The sequence below is a fragment of the Coenobita brevimanus genome, chromosome 8, assembly GCF_032717465.1.
Source record: "Coenobita brevimanus isolate Jiangsu-jjx chromosome 8, ASM3271746v2, whole genome shotgun sequence".
In the NCBI taxonomy this organism is placed as follows: Eukaryota; Metazoa; Arthropoda; class Malacostraca; order Decapoda; family Coenobitidae; genus Coenobita; species Coenobita brevimanus.
The window spans coordinates 26,301,576-26,323,044 of NC_136961.1; the positions used below are offsets into that span (position 1 = coordinate 26,301,576).

Sequence of the window (21,469 nt, forward strand, 5' to 3'; positions counted from 1 at the left end):
GCGATTGATGATGCGCTGCCGGAAAGCACGCACTTCCTCCACGAGTCCCAAGGGCCCCATCTCCCTGTCGCAGTCCGGGTGTTCCAGGTAGTCTAGGACGAACTCTAGATGTTCCCGGAGTGCGCTCAGCTTGGGGATGGCTGGAGTAGTGTCCTGCTGGGCGGAGTCTGCATCATCATCGCCTTCGTCGTCGGAATCTTCAAGTTCGGGACTGACACCAGCAATCGAAGACGCGATCTCGATATCAGACAACGTCTGATACCCAGGATCGCCCTCGTCGTCGTCCAACCACTCACGAACATCGTCCACATCAACATCGTCGCCGTGCGTACGTAGCCGTGCATGGAAGTCATCCACGTCAAACCCTAGGAAATCGTACTCCACATCTGTTCCGAGAAGCAGACGAGACCAACCATTTTCAAGAGTTTTCACAGGGACTTCCTTCCATGCACTAGCCCAGTTGTACAGCGAGACTTGATGTTGTAGCGGCGAAGGTTTTCCAAAGTCCGCTTGCCTCGAGTGTCACGTCCTTCCCTGCGCTCGTCCTCGTCCTCGAGAACCACCATCACCTCGTCCAGGAACTTCCGACGGTACAGGCGCTTTGTTGCCACGATCACTCCTTGGTCCATTGGTTGAATGAGAGCAGTCGTATTAGGTGGCAGAAACATGCACCTAATACGGCCATTCTCAGCAACCAAGTCCTTTGCACGGGTGGGCAGGTGCATTGTCGAGGAGAAGGAGAGCCTTTACCTGGTCGCGAGGAATTCCCAGTGTCTTCGTCTGGTAATGTATGACCTCCTTGACGAAGTGATGGTGAAACCAGTCTTTGAAAATCACAGCTGTGAACCATGCTTTCAAAGAATGGTACCATACGACAGGAAGGACATCCATCACCCCACGAAGGCACCGAGGCTGCTTTGCACGGCCAACAATAATGGCTTAAGCCGGTGCATGCCGTTAGCATTGGCACAACACAAAGCAGATATCCGTTCCTTAGAAAGCTTGCGGCCAGGTACACGCTCTCCGTCTCATCGGCGAGAGTGTTCATGGCACCGAGCGATAGAATAGGCCAGTTTCGTCAGCGTTATAGACTTGACCGAGAGTGAGGCCCTCCCTGTCGATCAAGCCTTTCACCTTGTGCCGAAACTCGTCCACTCCATCCTCGTTAGCGTCCAATGCTTCGCCATGTGCTTTACGGTTAGTAAGGCCATGTCTTAGCAACTTGAGCACGCGAAGAGCCAACCCTCGGATGCCTTGAAGTCTAGGGCGTCGTGAAGCCTTGCAAACTTCTCAGCAGCAGCCTTCAGCTCCGTTCCACGTACCATCACACCAGCTGCACGTTGCTGTCGATACCAAATCAACGTGGAGTCAGGCTCGATCTCTGCATACTTGGGAGTAAACATAACCTTCCTCTCCACGTTGCGTTTGCTTCTCGACGAGAAGTCAGCCGTGTACTGCATGAGCTTGTCTCGGGAACGCTTGATATCAAACAAAGTCGACCGGGCCAGGTTGAACTCGCGGAGAATGCGAGAGGAAGACCAACCCGCATCAACCTTCTCCAATATCTCCTGCGTTTCTTCTCCAGAGTCAACACCACTCTCTTCCTTTTCTCAGGAGGCGGGGCCATCATCACACACACTAAGAGTAGGGCAGAGAGCAGCAGGAGGCCTTGCAGTAAGTACGGCACCACCACAAAAGCGAGCACATGGGCAGCCATTCTAAGAGCGCAGGTCCAGTCGTGGTGAGAGACAGGCGGGAAGTGGGGAGGATGCAGCGGCGCTCTATCGGACGTCGGAGGAATGACGAACCAAAACAATGCTCTCAACGTGGCGCCGCGCTAGCAAGTTCAAATTACGGACGGCAAAAAATCGTTTTTTTTTCCAATTTTTTTGGATTTTCGGACCATTTTGGGAATGTTTGATCCCAGGACGATAAGGTTCGGTTAGTGGGGATGTTCGGTTATTGGGCGTCCGGATATTAGAGTGATTACTGTATATATATATATATATATATATATATATATATATATAAAGAAGTTCTTTGCATCATACCAACGCCTCAGTGTGCTATTATAACGGTGAGAAATATTAAAGGAGATACTGAATTCCAATACTGCTACAAGTTGCTCAGTTTACATCGTAAGGCACAGTAATATATTATTACTTACAAAGCACAATGGCACTGCAAAATATATATTGAATATAATAATTCACATTTCGTAATATATCGTGAATATTGTAATGTATTATCTGAGTCTTGAGGCATCATCATGCATTACATTGGTACACTATGTCCTTAAATCACTGTATAAATATCCACAGAAAAGAAATGCGAAGTAATTGTCCTCTACATACTTTTTTTCATTGAAAAATTGGTAATTACAGTTAAGTCCTTGCACGTATGGAGGCATCCACTGATCTTTATATAATATGAGTATGTTTTATATTTTAGCTACAAAATTGCAAACTTACTAAATAAAGACTTTCATCATTTTCTTTGGTTACTTTCCCCTTTTGCAAAGAGGCAAAAAGCTTTAAGATGTCGTCTCCAATAGTTTCTATGCAATGCTTCATCCTTTGACAAATGGCCTAATGAAGATAAAATCGTAGTTTTCAAGTCAGACCATAACAGTATACATCCATTTTTATCTAGGGTTGCTCAGTTATAAGTTAGTTTAGTTCGATCGATAGCCAGCAAGGCAATTTTAAGTCGTTTCACGGCATTTTCCATTTAGTCAGTTTAGTTCATTCTCACTTTGTACCCAAAACAGGAAATGCGACCAAGTGACGACTAGACTGAATTAATGACTTTGACATCAGAAGATTGAATCCTTCTGAGTAAAGGGGAAATATTCCTGGGATTCAGAATGATTCACTACTAAGTTCTTCCATTTTCTACACGGCCAACAATATACCATAAAGAACAAACTCCACTGTTTATATGAAATATTGAGTAATACTGAAGCATTCTCGCTCAACATATACATAACCAATCAGACTTCTTGAAAGAAACATGTCTTTTTGAAGCAGAAGATTCATTTTCACTACAATTCAGTTACCTTCTTGGAGGAGGACGCGAACACAGTTGAAGATGTTAGTCTCCCGCCTGGCTTTATGGTGCGTGTGCGTGGGAAGACACGAGGGCAAGAGCAGCATAACAGTGATCACTGCCAGCAGCGCAGTTACCACGGCCGCCCACACCAGTGGTGACAGAGGCTGCAGGAAGCCCCATGGGTCCACTTTAGGACGACCACGGGCAGCAAAAACCGTGTATTCAGTATAAAAGATGCTGAATGTGTAGTCTATCCATTTATTTCGATTATGTGTCATTACAAACGGACCAAGAGCGAAGTCGGCTTCCTGAAATAAAATAAGAATTACCATCATCACCTTGATCGTGATCGTCTCTTTTCAAGCTTTCGTGGCATACAGAAGGGGTGTATACAACAGAAACACAAAAGAATGATACTAGAAATCATAAAAGGCTTTACAAGGAATGTTAAAATTAGATCATTTATCAGTTCCTCCCTATCAAATCTTCGAAATTCTTTGCCGCAGGTCATCCACCAAAAACACACGACTCCATTATAAATATTTATGAGAGAGTATTTTTTTGCTGGCTATCAAGTTTCAAAGGAGTGCATTCCATGACCTTATATCATCTTACGAAACTGGAGGACAACTCCAAATGCTGGCTTTCCAACTACTTATCTGGTAGACAATCACAAGATACATTCTAAGGCAAGTCATCACGTACAAGAAACTTCCGTAACGGTGGTCCACAGGGCTCCTGTATTTCACTCACAGTTTTCAGTCTAAACATGCATAGCATTCCTACACCTCAGCCACCCATAAACACTGTCTCATTATTATAAAGATGAAATTACAACCATACATCATAGTATATATGGTACACAGTCTGCACAGTGCGACAAGATGATTTTATTACACTTCAGGGATGGGTCGAGGATAAAAAACTGACCATCACTCCTGCCAAATCCACCATCACACTCATCACCAGCAACTAACATGAGCGCATGTACGCCCCTAACATCACATTCTACAATGTACCTCTGCCACGCACTCTCTCCACTAAGATCCTTGGAGTGACTTACGACAGTGAATTCACCTTCAGGGACCACACAGAAGATATCAGAAGCCTTTTACCTCCTGATTCGACACTCAGGACAAAATTATACAGGGATAGACTTTGAACAACAAAAAGGAACACTTCCTACTCTAGTGATAATACATTTGACCAGTTATGGCTTATGCCTCCCTAGCATTTGCCCCATTCCTATCTAACTTCCACTATAAAACCTTGCAGACCATACAGAACAACGTCCTACACATCATCATTGGCTGCACGAATACCACTCTCACAGCTCACACTCTGAAACCAAAGTCCTCCCCTTGAGAAATTATCTTGATATGAATGGCAGACAGTTCCACGTGGCAGTCTGTCGTAACACAGAACACCATGTCATTATATGACTGAACCACACAGCACAAATAGATCCATAAAACAATCATCTCACAAACATTACCAGACTCTCTTCAGCAACATCTCATCTCCTTACACTCAAACACAAGCAAAGAAGAAACACCTACATACCCATTTCACGGCACGACAATACGACACCTCTTTTAGAACACTATGCTACATGCCCTCCCCCACCCTCCCGACATATATTCATCAGAGGTACCTTTAAACAGAGCCGACCAAATACACCTAGCTTGGTTTAGATCAGGACATCACCCAGCTCTCCTCAGTTACTCACTTATATTCACACTGGGTGGAATCATAGATGGCACACTCCCCTGTTGTAGACTAGGCCCACGCAACACAGCACTCATTATGAAGCAATAAACAACACGTGCCACACTATGACGCAGACACAACATCAACGGTGTAAAGAACCTGTAGGATGACCCCATAGGGACAATTTCTCGTCTGCACTTGACGGGTCTGCTGGGTCAGGCTGACCAAATATGAGCTACAAAGACTTCATTATTATCTTCCAAACTTCATCTGTGAACCTTTCTTTACGTCCATTTCCGCATATACATGCATTCTCTATACGCAAATTCACCTTCCGTATACAATTAGCTAGAGAAATTAGTTGTTATAAAATTATAACCTTAAATGTTGTGATTTCATCAGTGTTATTATCAACGACAGTCCCAACAAAAGTTTTTACTTGCATTTGGCATACATTTCTGTGTCCCAGTTTCAATGCCTTCATTCTTTAAGAATTTTCTTGAATTTGAAAATATTATCGGTAAACTGAGAATCGATGAAATTGCAAATTGGTTTGAGTTTGCGTCAGTTACTTAGAAATATATAACTTTTCGGGAATATTGTGTATTTAAATCCTCTGTGGCAAGTTAAGAGTAAGAGCAGTGTAGATGGGACTGTTCAGAAAATTGTGCTGCATGTGGACAGTTAATGGGATAAGGAACAAGGTGAATGGAGAAAGATACATAATAAGGAAGTCTGTTCAGAAATGTGTGCAGAGTGTGGACAGTGCATACGATAAGGTACAATGTAATTGGAGATAGATGGATAATAAGGAAGTCTGTGGACACAAGTTGAAGAGACTGTGCTAAGATGGCATGGGCATGGGGAGAGAATGGGTGTGAATAGAATGGTGAAAAGGGCACGTCTGGGCAAATTTGATGGTGGGAGGAGGCGTGGTAGGACTAGAAAAAGGTAGATAGATATGGTAAAAGAACATGTGGGAAACAGAGGTATAGGAGCTAAAGAGATATGTGAACTGACTATTTTAGTGATCGAGCTGGTTGGATGAATTTAGTGCGAGGGAGTGCATTACCAGAGTTTAGCAACAGTTTTTAATTTGACAATCGTCGGATTGGCTCTGTCTGATAGGTAAGTGTGAACTTAAGTGTGGAATTTTTTCGACCCATCAGATGGAGCCAGCATTCTAAGGATTTGAATGGTGTCTGAATGGAAGTGTGACGCAATCAACAAGACAAACTATGACTGGTTATTTATTTTATTGTTTTTTTTTTTTTTCGATTTCTGTCTGTTTTGACGCTGCCTTCTCCTACCCCGGGTTGGAAATGAGGTCTGGATGATGATGATGATGAATCGTCCAAAGCGTTTTATTCCTTATTTATGAACTGTGATAGCAGCTTACAGAAGAAAAATATTGACCCGGTGATCTCTAAGCCAAATAACAGTGGAGGAGATATTTTGCTAAACAGAACAGATTATTTACCAAAAATGTATGATATCATTCATAATGCTACTAAATAATCAAAGTGATGTATGCTGCCATCTGTAAAAGATTAAAATTAGATAAAATTAACAGACATAGCAGCAAACTAGTCAGCCTGAGCAAAGTTATAGACGAAGAATCAAAGCATCATCGAGTTGCTTGTTTATTCCCAAGTATCATGTACAACTCCACAAAGTTCTTATGTTGAAGTAATTTACAGCCAAATGCAAAAATCCGCCGACAATCCTCAACCATCACTGACCCCTGCCATCCATAGTTCTCAATCCTTCCGAAGCGGCTAAGGGGGTCCTTCCTTCTCACTGTCATTTGTTGTCTTTCTTATAATATCACAATAAAATAGTTCACATGACACCTTTCACAAACTTTTGGTATTGGTTCTACCTCTGAGATATAATACTGATATGTCAGATGTGTCAGAGTTTTTGGTTTCCATTCTTTTACAGATCATTTAAAAAATTCGGATAAACTGTCAAAATGTTTATCTTGATGTTCACTTCCATCAAAGACCTATATATTTACCTACGAATGTTCTATTGGTGTAGATCATTTATCTTTTTAGTATTTATTAAAGCTAATGCATTCATGGATATGCCTAAGTTTGTTATTAAATAATTTGTGTTCTTTTACCACACTGTATCAGCAGTGTGATGGTGTTGTTTGAGTTCTAGCACGACACTATGGAATGTGTGTGTCCATCATTTAAAAAGTAAATAGTCTGCATTCTTACCTTTCAGAATTTAAGCCAGTGATGTACCGGTGACATATGGACAAATTACCGAAGTATAGAATTAAGCGTTTATTATCATTTTCAAATGGAATAAGCTAAATACATCTATAGACGGTCTGCTAAAAGTGTTCTCCTGATAAAGGGGATGTTGTGCGGCATCATCCCAGAACGTTGTGATATAGAGAGCTATTTTTAAAGTATTTAATACTTAATATGCCTTATTATATAAAGACTTTGTGCACATTATAAGGCGTATGGATACTTTGACATGATAACATCTAGACCGGGGGCTCTCAACCTGGGGAGCGTAAGGAATTTCCAAGGGGGACGTGAAGACTCAATGAGAAAATAGAATGGCCTGACTAACTTTGTGTGTGTGTGTGTGTGTGTGTGTGTGTGTGTGTTTTACGATCCTGGTTTTTGTATTTTAAATTATTTGGATATTATTTCTTTTGTCCTGGATTGGGTATATGTTCTTGTTATTGTTGTGCGGTGTTCGTAAAGGACATGTTGCTGTTTATGAAGGTCATAAGGCTATTTCCTTCTCTGCTGCTTATTCCGTCTAAGTGTATCGCAGTTGGTGAAATGTAGAAAGGGTGACATGCTTGTGAGTTTGATCTCTTGTATTCATGCTTTATCGATGGTGTGTGTGTGTGTGTGGTGATGAAGCAGTGATTTATACTGAGTATTCAATTCTGTCTGCTCCTGCCTTCAAAGCATTATTTTTTCGGATCCGCGGATATAGTTTTTTTCTTTTCTCTTGTGTCGCCTGGTCTTCTCCATGCCTTTTTTATTTTTTTAATATCTTTTTCTAATCTGATTGTTTCCAAAGAAAATCTGGCACCAAGAAGTCATACTGCAAGATGGACCACAGTTCAGTTAATATGCAAACGTGCCTCAGCTCCCCCCTCCATTTCCCCGAAAGGGGGATAGTGGAGTGCAGGATAAGGGCTAATTCAGACTGTATTCATCTGGGTTATCGTTCACTTGAAGCCGCAGCAACAGCAATAATTATTCACGAATAATTTTTAAGATGGCAGGAAGCGGGGAGGGGGGGGGGTGGATATGTGGACCACGGCTGAGGAAGGCGCAGCCTGAAAAAGATTGAGAACCGTTGCTATAGAGTGTGTAACTGCCACTAAACTCTATATGCGTTTGACTTACCTCCCTCATTACTAGACCCAGCATCCCTGTCCATGTGCCGTCTTTTTGCCTTGTGCCCCAGTTTCGGTTAGGTGATCTCTTATAGGTGTAACTGAGAAATTCAATAAAGATGGAGTACATCAGAAAAAACTCTATTCATTATTGTGTAAACAAGCATATGATAAATAAAACCATTAAACCGCAGAGACAGCTTTCAGGTTTTAGAGGGTCTTCAAATAGGTTATGTACAGGTTTGTGATAAACATGATGGAACAATAATTAATCAATGCTTGTCATAAAAATGTACAATAGTAGAGGGATGTGAAACCATGCGGTGCGTTATATGGATTGTCACTAAGGTCTAGGTGAGCGAAAACCTTGCGTCTGAAAAACTAATGACCACTTACAGTAAATAGATTCTCTCGCATCTAAAAATTTCCAATCATGTTATTGCCTTACTGACCAATGCTCCTCAAAAGATGTTCATTATTTAATAAGGACAGGATTACATCTTAATCGAGAAACATTAATACTTTACTTTGAAGACTAATGATGCCGGCTTCTCTCTTCTCTCAGTTATACAGGCTCCAACATGCATGCGTCGGCCTTGGTCACCTAACGGTGGCTTTCCACACTGCTCGATCTCTAGCAACCTTTCAATTTAGTCCTTTATCCCTGAGGTTATACTACATGATCTCGTCTCAGGTCTTTTTCGGTATGCCTCTTGCACCTTTATCCTCAACGTTGACACCTCTCATCCTCCGCACACAGCTGTTATCCATCCTCTCCACATGACCAAGCCGTCTCTCACTACAGCACTAATACATTCAGATCCCTCTCGCCTTCGATTGGGGAGATATTGTGGTAGTCAGAGGACGTACAGTGAAGGAATGTTCTTTTTTTTTTTTATTTACCCTATAATGCAATGTGTAGCCCGAAATATCACCAGAGAACTGTAAACATTAATACACTTTATATTATAGAATCTAGTATTTATTCTCAGGCCTATGAAGCCTTAGCTCGAGTCTTTACAGGCGACTGAAGAGCGACGAGAGATCCTGTAAGATATATATATATATATATATATATATATATATATATATATATATATATATATATATATATATATATATATATATATATATATATATATAGTCCCGTAACAAAAAAAAAAAAAAACATGCCATTGACACCTACCACACTCTAGTATCTGGTGCTCCATCCCTTTGCCTTCTTACAAGCTCGCAGACGGTTTGGAACTGAGCATGCCAGCTTCTGAAGGGTTTGAAGTGGTATTTTCCTCCACTCGTCCAAGATGGCGGCACGAAGCTTCTCAATGGAGGAGGTGTCCCGCTCCCTTAATCTCCGCTTCACAATGGCCCACAGATTCTCTATTGGGTTTAGGTCAGGGGAATTGCCAGGCCAGTCACGGAAGAACTTAACATGACAGTCATCTAGCCACTCAGTTACCATTTTAGCAGTATGGCAGGGTGCTCCATCCTGCATCAAAAAGTTGGCCCGGCACTGTCGAAAGCATTCAGGCAAAACATCACACAACAGCTCAAAGTATGTAAATCTGTTCACACTTTTGTTTTTTTCAAAGAACACTAGTTTTCCAATACCATAATAACTGAATGCTCCCCAAACCATAACTGAATCTGGATGTTTAACGGTAGCTTGGATGTACTTGCTGGAGAATGGGTTTGAACCAGGCCGGCGTCGCACATTTCCACCCCTATTGCCTGTCACTGTGAAGGTTGCTTCGTCTGTCCACAGCACTTTTTTCCATCTAGCAACATCCCACTGCAGGTAGCGCTTAGTAAAATCGACCCTATTGCGAACTTGCCGTAGGGTCCTGAGGGGTTTCTTCCTTGGCTTTAGTGAGCGATAACCAAGGCGCTTGAGGAGAACATGTCGAACTGTTCGATCACTAACACCATTCAGTAAATCTGGGTTCTTTTCCTTCAGCTGTCTTGCAGTTAGCCTAGGATTACATTCTACTTGCCTCTTAAGCACATTCATAGTTCTTTGGCTCACTTTTCTAGGTCTACCAGGCCGCTTTTTATGCTGGAAAGTTTCGCTGCCCCCGGCATCACGGTAGCGTTTCGTCCACCGACGCACGGTTTTAACCCTATTCGGTGCAACCCTTGGCGATTTCCCACACTTACGACCCTAGTATCGTGAAAAGAATCTTGAGTAATATTATTGGTTTGACGAAGTGAAAGGAACGCATTCGGAGACGTCGGCGCCGTTGCAAGGCAAGCGCCGCCAAACATATCGTACCGCACCCGCGCGCACTGAAACACACACACATACACACACACACACACACACGTTTAACTATTATCAAATTTAAAATTAATGTAAATATCAAATGACCATATATTTTACCATTCACCAACGCTTATCATGTTTGCCATATATCAAAGCTGTAGGCTATATTTTCAGTCTGAGGGCTGCAGTATCAATAAACCGTTTACTGTTGTCTTTCACACACACACACCGTCCATAACATGGAAGTTGATAGCTTACACATCTTCCTCATCATCAACATCACCATCCTTCCTCCCTCACACTCACCACCTCCCATCTTCCTCACCACCACCTTCCCTCCCTCCATCACTCTAACACTCACCACTAAATTCCCTTCTACCCTACTCTCCCTGTCTCACTACCACCGCTCTTTTTCTCACCACCATCTCTCTAACTCATTCGCCACCACTAATACTCTCCCTTTCTTCCTCACCATCATAACTCCTAAACCCACTTTCAGTGGATTTACTACTAGGTAGACTAGTTGATGGAGAGGTAGCTATTAGTCAAGGAAATCTAATAATGTAAGCGTGTAAATAATTTCTGGTTATACATGCAAGTATTTTTTTTTTAATGCAAGAAAGAAGGAACCAAAGGGCAGGACCTACAAATTGCTCCCTCCAAGAAAAAAACGACAGCAGAGCCAAATTCAAGATCAGTTCATTTCGAGATGCCTGGACACACTGTGTATGAAAGACTGGAGACCGCAGGCAGTAAGAAAAACAGAGATGGAGACAATTCCAGAGTTGACATGTTGCATACATGAATGACTGGAGCAACGGTTAACTCTTGCATTAGAGAGTTGGACAGAAAAGGGCTGAGTTTGTTGCTAAGACGGGTGCTGCGTGCCTGCCGTGGTGGTGGAGGGATGCAAGCAGACAGTTCAAAGGAGCAGTGACCATTGACGTGGCGATAGAAAAGAGACAATCATGCAACAGTGCGGCGGAGACAGAGGTTGAAGGGAGCCAGTAAGAGGAAAGTCAATGAGACGAAAAGTTTCCGACTCCATCCTGTTGAGAAGAACTGTGTGGGGAGCCTCCCCACACATGACAGCTGTGCTCTACACAGGAGCGAATAAAACCCGTGTATAAAGTCAACAACAGTGCAGGGCCGTGGGTTAGGGCTTCCTGACTAAAACCTCCCTAAGTGAAGAGTCCAGTCCTGCTGTGGACTAAAAATGGAAAGTACATAATGATGATGATAATACTACCATATATTTCTTTCTAATGACTGAATATAATATTTAGGTAAGCGAGTTTCAGCCACGCTCAAAAAAAGTGTGTAACCAGGATACGGGACGAGGACCCAACTCGCCATGTATCCCACCTACTACTCTCCCCAACCTCCTCCCTTTAGAAAGTAGTTATTTATTTTTCAAATGTCATTACCACTATATAATAATGAATTTATAGAAGTAAAAGATTATTCTTATTAATTAATTTTGCACGTGTGGTGTGAGGACTGTGTTGGTGTGTGAGGACTGTGGTGGTGTGTGAGGATTGTGTTGAGCGAGGACTGTGTTGGTATGTGAGGACTGTGTTGGTGTGTGAGGACTGTGGTGGTGTGTGACGATTGCGTTGGTGAGTGAGGACTGTGTTGGTGAGTGAGGACTGTGGTGGTGTGTGAGGACTGTGGTGGTGTGTGAGGATTGTGCTCGTGTGTGAGGTCTGTGGTGGTTTGTGAGGATTGTGTTGGTGTGTGAAATATAATCTATTCGTGAGAACAAAACAGACTCGACCTTCTCATGGACCCACTTCACGTGTAACTAAGGAGTGAGAAACAGGTGACCTTTATCATACAAATGGATGGCGAGTGAGAAAGGGCCGGGGAGAACAGGAGGTAGATAAGGCAGAAGGCGGTAGATGTACGGGAGATAAATGCTTGAAAAGGCATAAATATTGCATAATAATTGCAAAATTCCACATCAACAGCCTTGTGCCTTACCCACCTCCTATTCTGCCTGCCCCTCTGTTGTATAATAAAGGTCTACCTGCTTCTCACTCCTTACAGCTGAAGGAGGTCCTTGAGAAGGCTGAATCTGTTGTCACCAATATAATATATAGGTATTTCTAAATCTGAGTACTGCAATTTAAAATTGAAGGGCACAGAGAAATATTTAGTTATAACCAATTATTCAAAGGGCACGGTAGCTCTATCTGCTCATGCTACTCCTCAAGGAGTATTCAGAGCAATGCAATAACAAATATTCAATTATGAATAGTTATACCCAAAACATCATCAATATACAGTATAAATCAATAGTTATTCAGTGGGGCAGTCAATCCCAAAATACCGACAAATTAGTCAGTAGACTGTCCTTCTGATGTCAGTTTATTAGTAATTTCCCACTGGTCAATCACTAGCCTATCACTGAGACCTTTGACGGTCAGCCAGTCAGTCTCTCCAGAAGTCAGTCCCTTGATCCTTTGTTAGTAGTCACCACGAGAAAATGCAGCTGCCAGGCAAAGCTCCGTACATGCGGGGTCACCATTAAATTCTTACGAGTAGAAGTACGTGAAAGGGTACAGCAGGGAAGGAAGGTTGTTGGTACGCTGAAAGCAGTGATGAGAAATGGGGAGGTGAGTATGGAAGTTAAGAAGTCACTGCATGATGGCATTGTGATCCCTACCCTGACGTATGGAAGCGAGGCGTGGACCTTGCAAGAAGGGAACAAGTCAAGAGTGAGAGCAGTGGAAATGAGTTACTTGAGAGGAGCATGTGGAGTGACGTGGAGGGACAGGTTGACGAATGAAGAAGTGAAGGAACGTTGTGGGGTAGATGTGGATGTGGTTGAGAAGATTAGAAATACACTGAGGTGGTTTGGACATGTGGAGAGAATGGAGAATGAAAGACTGACTAAGAGGGTGTATGTAGGTGAGGTGGAGGGAGGGAGAGGGAGGGGTAGACCGAGGATGAGGTGGAGGGGTAGACCGAGGATGAGGTGGAGGGATAGAGTTGAGAGGTATATGAGGGAGGGGGGGTGAGTTGGGGGGAGGGTAGTCAAATGGTGGGTGACAGAGTGACTTGGAGGCGTTTTGTCTGCGGCCACCCTTTGCGGGATTAGGGCGTCGGGCTATAGATAGATAGATAGACTGTTAACCAGGAAACGTGCCAGTCTTTGGATTACTGAATAGCTTAGAGCAGCCTGTAGCTTCCTGGTTAAACCCTATACCTCTATTAACCGGAGAACAAGCTGTTCCCTGGTTAATGCACAGGCACAGTGTGGATATGAGGGGTTAGGTCCAGAGCCTTGCCTGGCGCTTTCAAGGGAGACAGCAGTCAATCAGACCCCAGCTCCTTCTCTCCACTGCGAGACCATGCTTCATTTCAGCTGATCCACCCCCTGCAGCATCGACCCCTGGTAAGTTAAAAAGATCCCGACGGGTGCCAATTAACTAACAGGGCCCTCAGTGACCCACAGCCCGTCACAGGTCGAAAGAGTAGTAACCGTTAACTCGGGGCTATCCATGCCTATGCTCGTAATCTATGTATTTTCCGGCGGTATTTCCTACGCACTTGAACATCCTTTTTACTCTACACTTACAACTAATATAAGTAAGCTGGAGGATTCTTATGCTGCAAGATCCTCACCTTCCGTATCTCTATTTACATCTATCATATAAGGAAATTTTTAAACAAAAATATAATCCGTATATAACGTAAACTCAGTCATAATCTATACATATTCGCAGACATGCATATTCATTCTTAATTTCCAAAACAAGACTTTCACTGATTGGGGATGTTACTATAGCATTTCATACATACTTTATTTCAATGCTGATCACAGGTGTGCTTGTGACATACCTGACATTGTTTCGTGGACGATTTTACTTTAGGGCGATTCTGAGTGTATCCTGGACCATAAAGAGACTCCAGGCATGAATGACACTTGTGCCGCTTGCCTGACCTATTCTCATGTGTTACTTCTGGGACGGCCTCCTCTACATCTCCCTGTCCGAGCATCAGATTCATCTTAGCTATTGTATTCCTGGTCAGACCACAAGCCTGACCTTTTCTTCTTTCAATTTTCGGATTACACAATGCCTTCACTAACTGCCAGCCATAGGAGACTGAAGCAATTTTTCTTGGGTCCTGATTATTATATAACGAATAAATTGTCTGTGAATTTACTCTGGCAGTGTCGACAATGTAGCCAAGGGCATTCACTGTCCATCTTCTAGCTTTAGTGTGTACTGTATGAAAACTTATTCTCTGATCCATAATGTCAGTGCTTCCTTTAGTGAAATCATACAATTTAAATATATATATATATATATATATATATATATATATATATATATATTTTCAAAATCATCATCCTTGGTAATGCCTAATATAGGGGAATCTGTGCTCAGAAGTAACACATTTTTCTTACCTTTGCTTTTGGTGGGTGTTACATAGGATTCAGTGTCATTTCCTCCCCGTGTTTCTTCCAGTAAATTTGGTATGACCTATCTTCCCTTTCTGTGACTGTCTTTATCTCTGGTAGTATGCCTTTCCTAGTAGAATCTATAGTACCTAAGGCTGAGATACCTTGTGTTTGAAGCCACTCCAGTAACTCTATACTGGTGTAAAATCTATCCAGGCTAATAATCCTACCTCTAAGGTCGACTGAGGCTTGTAACTGACTTACCAGAGCTTTCACTGTTGGAACTGTACCGCGTATGTAGTGTGGTCCTGGCTTTCCAGGTTTACCCGAATATACAGCTGTCCTAAAGGTAAATGGATATCTAACAGCATTAATAGATTTATATTGGAGGCCGTAGAGTACGGGTTTGCTCTTATTGTAGTCTGAACCCTATTTGTGTTCTGCACCCATATAACATTTCATCAGTGGTCAAGAAGTCACCTGGCTCCAAGACTGAGCAACAACAATTACTGAACTGTTCAAAAAGCTCCCTGATTGCTGCAAACCGATCGTGTACCCATCTCTGGTGTCTGGTATTAATGTTGATCGTGCACCCATCTCTGGTGTCTGGTATCAATGTCGATCGTGTACCCATCTCTGGTGTCTGGTATCAATGTTGTTAAAAGTTATGTTGGCATGTAAGAAACCAAATCGTTTTACAGACATGACGGCTCCAAATATTGGGTGACCAAACCCTTCCATGAAGAGACGATTAAAGCAATATTTATTTTGTCCCAACAAGCCTCTTGGATAGAGCAGGCCAAAAAAGCTTTTCAATTCAATGGCATCAGTCATCTTGACGTGTGTTGGTATTTCGCACTGTCAGTATTAGAAATTTCGGTAATTATGCCTTGTGTTAGCATGGGTTACAATACCATCAATCATATTAGATGTTATAAACAACTCCCATGCCATTATTTCTGTATTAACTGACCTTGCCTCTCCTAACAAACATCCTTCACTAGGCAATACCTTCTCAACAAGCCTACCTTCTGTATGATTGGTCCATGTTATTGACTTACCGATATCTAATTTTCTCTGGGGTTTCTCTAAAATGCAGGTATATTCCCTGAGCTCGTGTGGCAGGACAAATTCGTCATAATTTTGTTTGTTCAAGTATTGGTCCAAAGTACTGATTAATCTATTTTTCACCAGTGGCTTTCTGTTTCTGAGTGGTACCCACTTTCTTCATTTTGTCATCATTCTGATCATCTTCATCGTCGCCCTCAGTTACTCTATCCAAGGCAAGGCCATCATCATCATCGCCAACTACCTCTTCCACGTAATCTTCGACTGGGTCGTCAACATAGTCGAAAGTAAAAGCCATGACTACGTCCGTCAGCACATCCACTCCATTCCCTAATAAATTGCTAACTAACCGTCGTCCGGCACGCCTACACGAGAGCCGCGAGGTTTGTGTGTGTGTGTGTGTGTGTGTGTGTGCACATTACAATACACGTGTGTGTATCTGTGTGCACAGTACAGTGCACATGTCTGTATCTGTGTGTATGTGTACGAACAACCATTTCATTGGGTATGAGAAGTCATAGAGAAAAAACAATGAATAATACATAGATAATAAAATTAGTGAATGAAATAACTATTTCACTAGGTATGAGGAGTCATAAAGTATGAACAATGAATAATACATAGAAAATAAAGTAGTTTTAATGAAAATAGGAAACAACGTACGTCTGGAAGCTGTGTTGATGCCCGTTAGGCTTGCGTAGGCTAAGGTCCCAGATATTCCACTCATCTTCGAGCGTTTTCTTTTTGTTTAGCGCTCTCCACGGGGAAAAATCGTTAATTTTAGAGAAAACGCTCGTTTCAACCCAGTTTTTTCGCTCAGAATCACCATTTGTTGTGTTTCCAGTAATTTAATAAGAAAACAATCGTGAGACCATGCATTGCTTACAAACTAGAGTTTATTGGTAAAAATTAGTTAGGGCGTATCAAAAATGATACGGGCTGCACCGAATAGGGTTAATGTTCACACCAGTCACTTGGGGTATTTCCTTATTACTTGACCCACTCCGGCAGTGTTGTTATGGTAGATAACTCTCCAGGAGTTAAATTCTTTGATCCAACCATAATTAGATGGGTGGGAGGGCTGAAACACACACAAACACGGTGACAGCAACAGGTTTCAGCAAGCAAGCACCACCAACAATATTTCCTCTTTGACAGCTCCAGGCACACTGACTTCCCCATTTTTTTCGTTTAAAGTTTCCCTGCACATATAGTGCAGGCCGGGCCATACATTAGCCCGGTCAGTGGTGTATGGACTGATTAAAAAACAGTAAGTGGGGAGGACAGGACCTGGGGAATGCCCAGCACACACGTCCTGTCTCCTGACTGGCTTTGTGGTGTGTGTGGACTTCCCCAAGGCGGCTCTCCCTTATATACTTCAAGCCCAGTGCACTTGCCAGACGTACGATCACGACTGTATCTGCCTTCAAAATGCAGTTTTGGGGGGTGGGACGTTTTTGGCAAGAATAAATGGGCTCGGCCGCCCGCGCCCATTTTTTTTTTGCCAACATTGTATATACTGTATATATATATATATATATATATATATATATATATATATATATATATATATATATATATATATATATATATAATATACTTCGACGATGAAGGAGAGTATACATGTGGCAGCATAGTTCATGGTGGGTGGTACAGCTGCGGTGTCCACCCGGGAGAAAAACTTCCTCATTTTCCTCTTCACCTTGCTATGGGAAAGCACCCTGGTCCAATCTCTGTTGAGATACTGTGTTGTATCTGTAGGATGACTCCACAAAAGTAGTTTACCTATGGTCGAAAGGACTACTCGCTAGACAGAACGAGGTTTAGCAACAACAACATCTAATGTACAAGTATTTTCTATGATACGTACTGCTTCTCTGGATTTGTTTATAAGTTGAGATCAATACTCTGTCTATCGATTGAGATGCAACAGGAAAACAAAAAGAAAAAATGGAAAGATAACGAAGGCATCCCCTAGGATCGAGTGCTCTTCTTTCCGACAACCAATCACACGTAGGGATAGGAACCTGCGTTAGGTCCCACTAGTAGACTTCAAGTAAACATGGTCTAATTTGTGTATTTGCCAGCACACAACACTTCAAGCACTCATTTATAACCAACACAGAACAACTCCAGTCAACCATGGATGAACTTTGACATACCTGAAGTTTAGCTTCCGGGATAAAAACTCAGCAACATTATTCATGGGTCCCTGGAAGGTGAGACGCTTGCCCTCGGGCACTGTGGGATCGTCCACCATTACAGCTACTTGAGTCGGGAATGCTTCAGCTGTCATTATCAAGTGGGGTCGGTGACTGAACCTGCGTTGTAAAATTACCAAAATATAATACACATTGACTGTACAACCAATACTTTTATTATATTATGTGTAAAATATGTAAATTACGAAGTAAATGCTTTAACTGTAGCTGTTAAACCTATATTTAGAACTATATATTATGGTTTTAGGACAGTCGTCATCTGTCACAAATGAATATTGATCCGATCTGAAATAACTTTCCAACATTAGTTACCAGGTTCTCTTCCATTCCATAGCTCTTGCACTGATCACTCAGTGTCTCGCTGTACACAGACAAGTGTGTGTGTGTATATATATATATATATATATATATATATATATATATATATATATATATATATATATACAGTATATATATATATATATATATATATATATATATATGTGTGTGTGTGTGTGTGTATACAGTATATACCTGAAACCAGTCTGACTCACTCCTTCATTTCTGCAACATTCGCAGCCTTTCCTCTAACTTTTGCTCTGTTGAGCACCACCTATCCTCCTCTAACCTTACCTTCTCTTCCTAACTGACACTCAGCTGTATGAGGCTACTGATAGCAATTCAGTCGCGTACCGAGGGGGGCATGGGGCCAGGCCCCCCCCCCCTAGTTTTGCACACAAAATTATATATATATATATATATATATATATATATATATATATATATATATATATATATTATATCCACTGGTTGCTCTGAGAACTGCTCAGCAGCTTCATCTGTTTCAAGTGAATTATCAGCAAGAAAATTACGTTGGATATGTCTTGTCTTTAACTGTTTGTAATTGAAACTAATACAGTGATTAAATTATAATTTTTTAAATGTTATTATGATCAGTTTATTACAGTTAAGTTGTTTGGTCGAAATGTGAGCGTTTGAATTTTAGTAGTATAACTCAGTGGCACAGAGTACTTAAAAATTACTTTAGAATATCTAGATTTATGCCGTAAACCCATTCCATATGGCCTTAAAATGATCATAAAATTGACCAAAATATATATATATTTTTTTGGGGGGAGGTGGTTATAGTGCCCCCCCGAACTCCAAGCTGTAGGGACTTGCTGCGCTCACCAAAGTCATGGGCTGCACAGTTAAAAACATAAAAAAATTCCCCCCCTCCCTCTTTTTCAACTTTCTCTGTACGCAACTGCTTTTCTGTATCCTTCTACTTTCTCTATACTCATTTCAAACGAAAGGTGGTTATGTACGCAATGACTTATCTTGCTCTTGTGTTCCTGAACTTGATTCTTCTATATTTTCTACTCTCTGGCTTCGGCTTTCCTCTCATTGTCTGACTAAATATATCTGTGCCGTTTACTTCTTCCCTAATTCTACTGACAATGAAAAATTCTTGGACCATATTACTTCTACGATGGAACACATTCTATCCATTCATCCTTTCTCTGAAGTCTCCATTCTAGGAGATTTCAATGTTCACCACCACCATTGACTCTACTCTCCTTCACTGATCCACCTGGTGAACAAGCCTACATCTTTTCAGTACATAAAGACATAAAGCAGTTTGTACAGCACCCTACCCTTATCCCTGACTGCCCCTGGAGAAAGCTCGAACATACTTGACCTTCTGCTTACACTGTTAATATTTTCCTTTCCGTTGGGCTCCTCCGATCACAACCTTATTACCTTAACCTGTCCTATCACTCCGATACTGCCTGTGGACTCTCCAAAGAAATGTTGACTGTGGCACATGGGAGCTGCAGACTGGGGGGCGCTCATGCAGTACTTCTTTGATTTTCCCTGGAATGATTATTGCTTCCATGGCCGGGAGCCATCTGAGTGTGCCTCCCATATTGCAGGGGATATTCTCTGGGTCATGGAAGCATACATTCCCTTCACATATCCTATGACTAATGCAAGAAAACCTTGATTTAATCACGCTTGTTCTAATGCTATCCACAGCAAGGAGAGGGCCTATAAAAGGTATCAAAGCCACCCCACCCCTGAATCACATCTTTTTTATGTTTCTGCCCGGAATCATGCTAAGTCTGTTCTTCGCTCTGCTCAAAATACTTTCATCCGTACTAAATGCTCGCAACTTTCCAACTCAAATTCTTCCTGCTCCTTCCGGCACCTTGCAAAAAACCTTTCTAACAACTTTACCACATCATCCTTCCCTCTTCTTTTCCATTCTGATGGCTCTGTAGCTATTTCTTCCACTGATAGAGCAGATCTCTTCGCTCAGACTTTCTCCTCCAATTTCACCTTAGATGATTCCGGTGCTGTTCCTCCATCACTTCCCCCCACGTGACTTGCTTATGGCTGACATTAAAATGTCTTCAGCTGATGTATTTTCTGCCATCACTGGCCTCAGTACTAAGAAGGCATATGGACCTGATGGGGTCCCTCCTGTTGTCCTCAAGAACTGTGCTTCTGTGCTTACACCCTGCCTAGGTAAACTCTTTCACCTTTGTCTATCAACTTGTACCTTTCCTTCTTGTTGGAAGTTTCCTCTCATCCAAGCAGTCTCAAAGAAGGGTGACCATTCCCAACCGTCTAATTATCGTCCAACTGCTTTAACATCCTATGTTTCAAAATGTGTTTGAGTCAATACTTAACTAAAAAATTTTAAAGCATCTTTCCTAGTACAACCTTCTTTCTGTTCGTTAGTATGGGTTTCGTGAGGGACACTCTACTGGCGATTTTCTCACCTACCTTCCAGGCTCCTGGTCATCCTTTGCCATTGCACTTGCCATCTCAAAGGCTTTCGATCGAGTCTGGCATAAATCTTTAATTTCCAAACTGCCCTCTTACGGTTTCTATCCATTTGTCTGTCCTTCATCTACATCTTCCTTTCTGGTCGTTCTATAGCCGCTGTTGTAGACGGCCATCGTTCTTCTCCAAGATCTATCAACAGTGGTGTTCCTCAGGGCTCTGAACTATCACCAGCTCTCTTCATTTTATTCATTAATGACTTTCTAAGCTGTACATCTAACCCTATCCACTCGTACACTGATGATTCTACCCTTCCCCTTCCCATTCGGCTCCCGTGACAACCATTTCAGCCGTTACTTCAACAAACAAGGCATGAGGCTATGGCACACCTCATGTCTGACTTGGCTCGTATTTCTGACTAGGATAAAAATAATCTTGTTTTTAATGCATCAAAGACTCAGTTCTTACACCTATCAACCCGACAAAATCTTCCACAGGAGTACCCACTACTGCTTAATAATATCCAGCTCAATCCTGCATCATCCTTGAAAATGCTTAGGGTTTCATTCACTCGGGACTTATCTTGAAAA

General features: G+C 42.0%; 1 protein-coding gene across 1 annotated transcript in view; it reads right to left on the bottom strand.

The window, feature by feature from the left end:
* The window catches only part of LOC145407125 (glutamate receptor ionotropic, delta-2-like), a 101,818-nt gene that overhangs the window by 76,029 nt on the left and 4,320 nt on the right, over positions 1–21,469 (bottom strand). The window contains exons 2-4 of the mRNA XM_080278147.1: positions 18,048–18,206; positions 8,154–8,244; positions 3,059–3,359 (exon numbers count right to left, since the gene is read on the bottom strand). Coding sequence (XP_080134273.1) covers positions 3,059–3,359; positions 8,154–8,244; positions 18,048–18,206 — 551 coding nt within the window. The remainder of the gene's footprint in view (positions 1–3,058; positions 3,360–8,153; positions 8,245–18,047; positions 18,207–21,469) is intronic.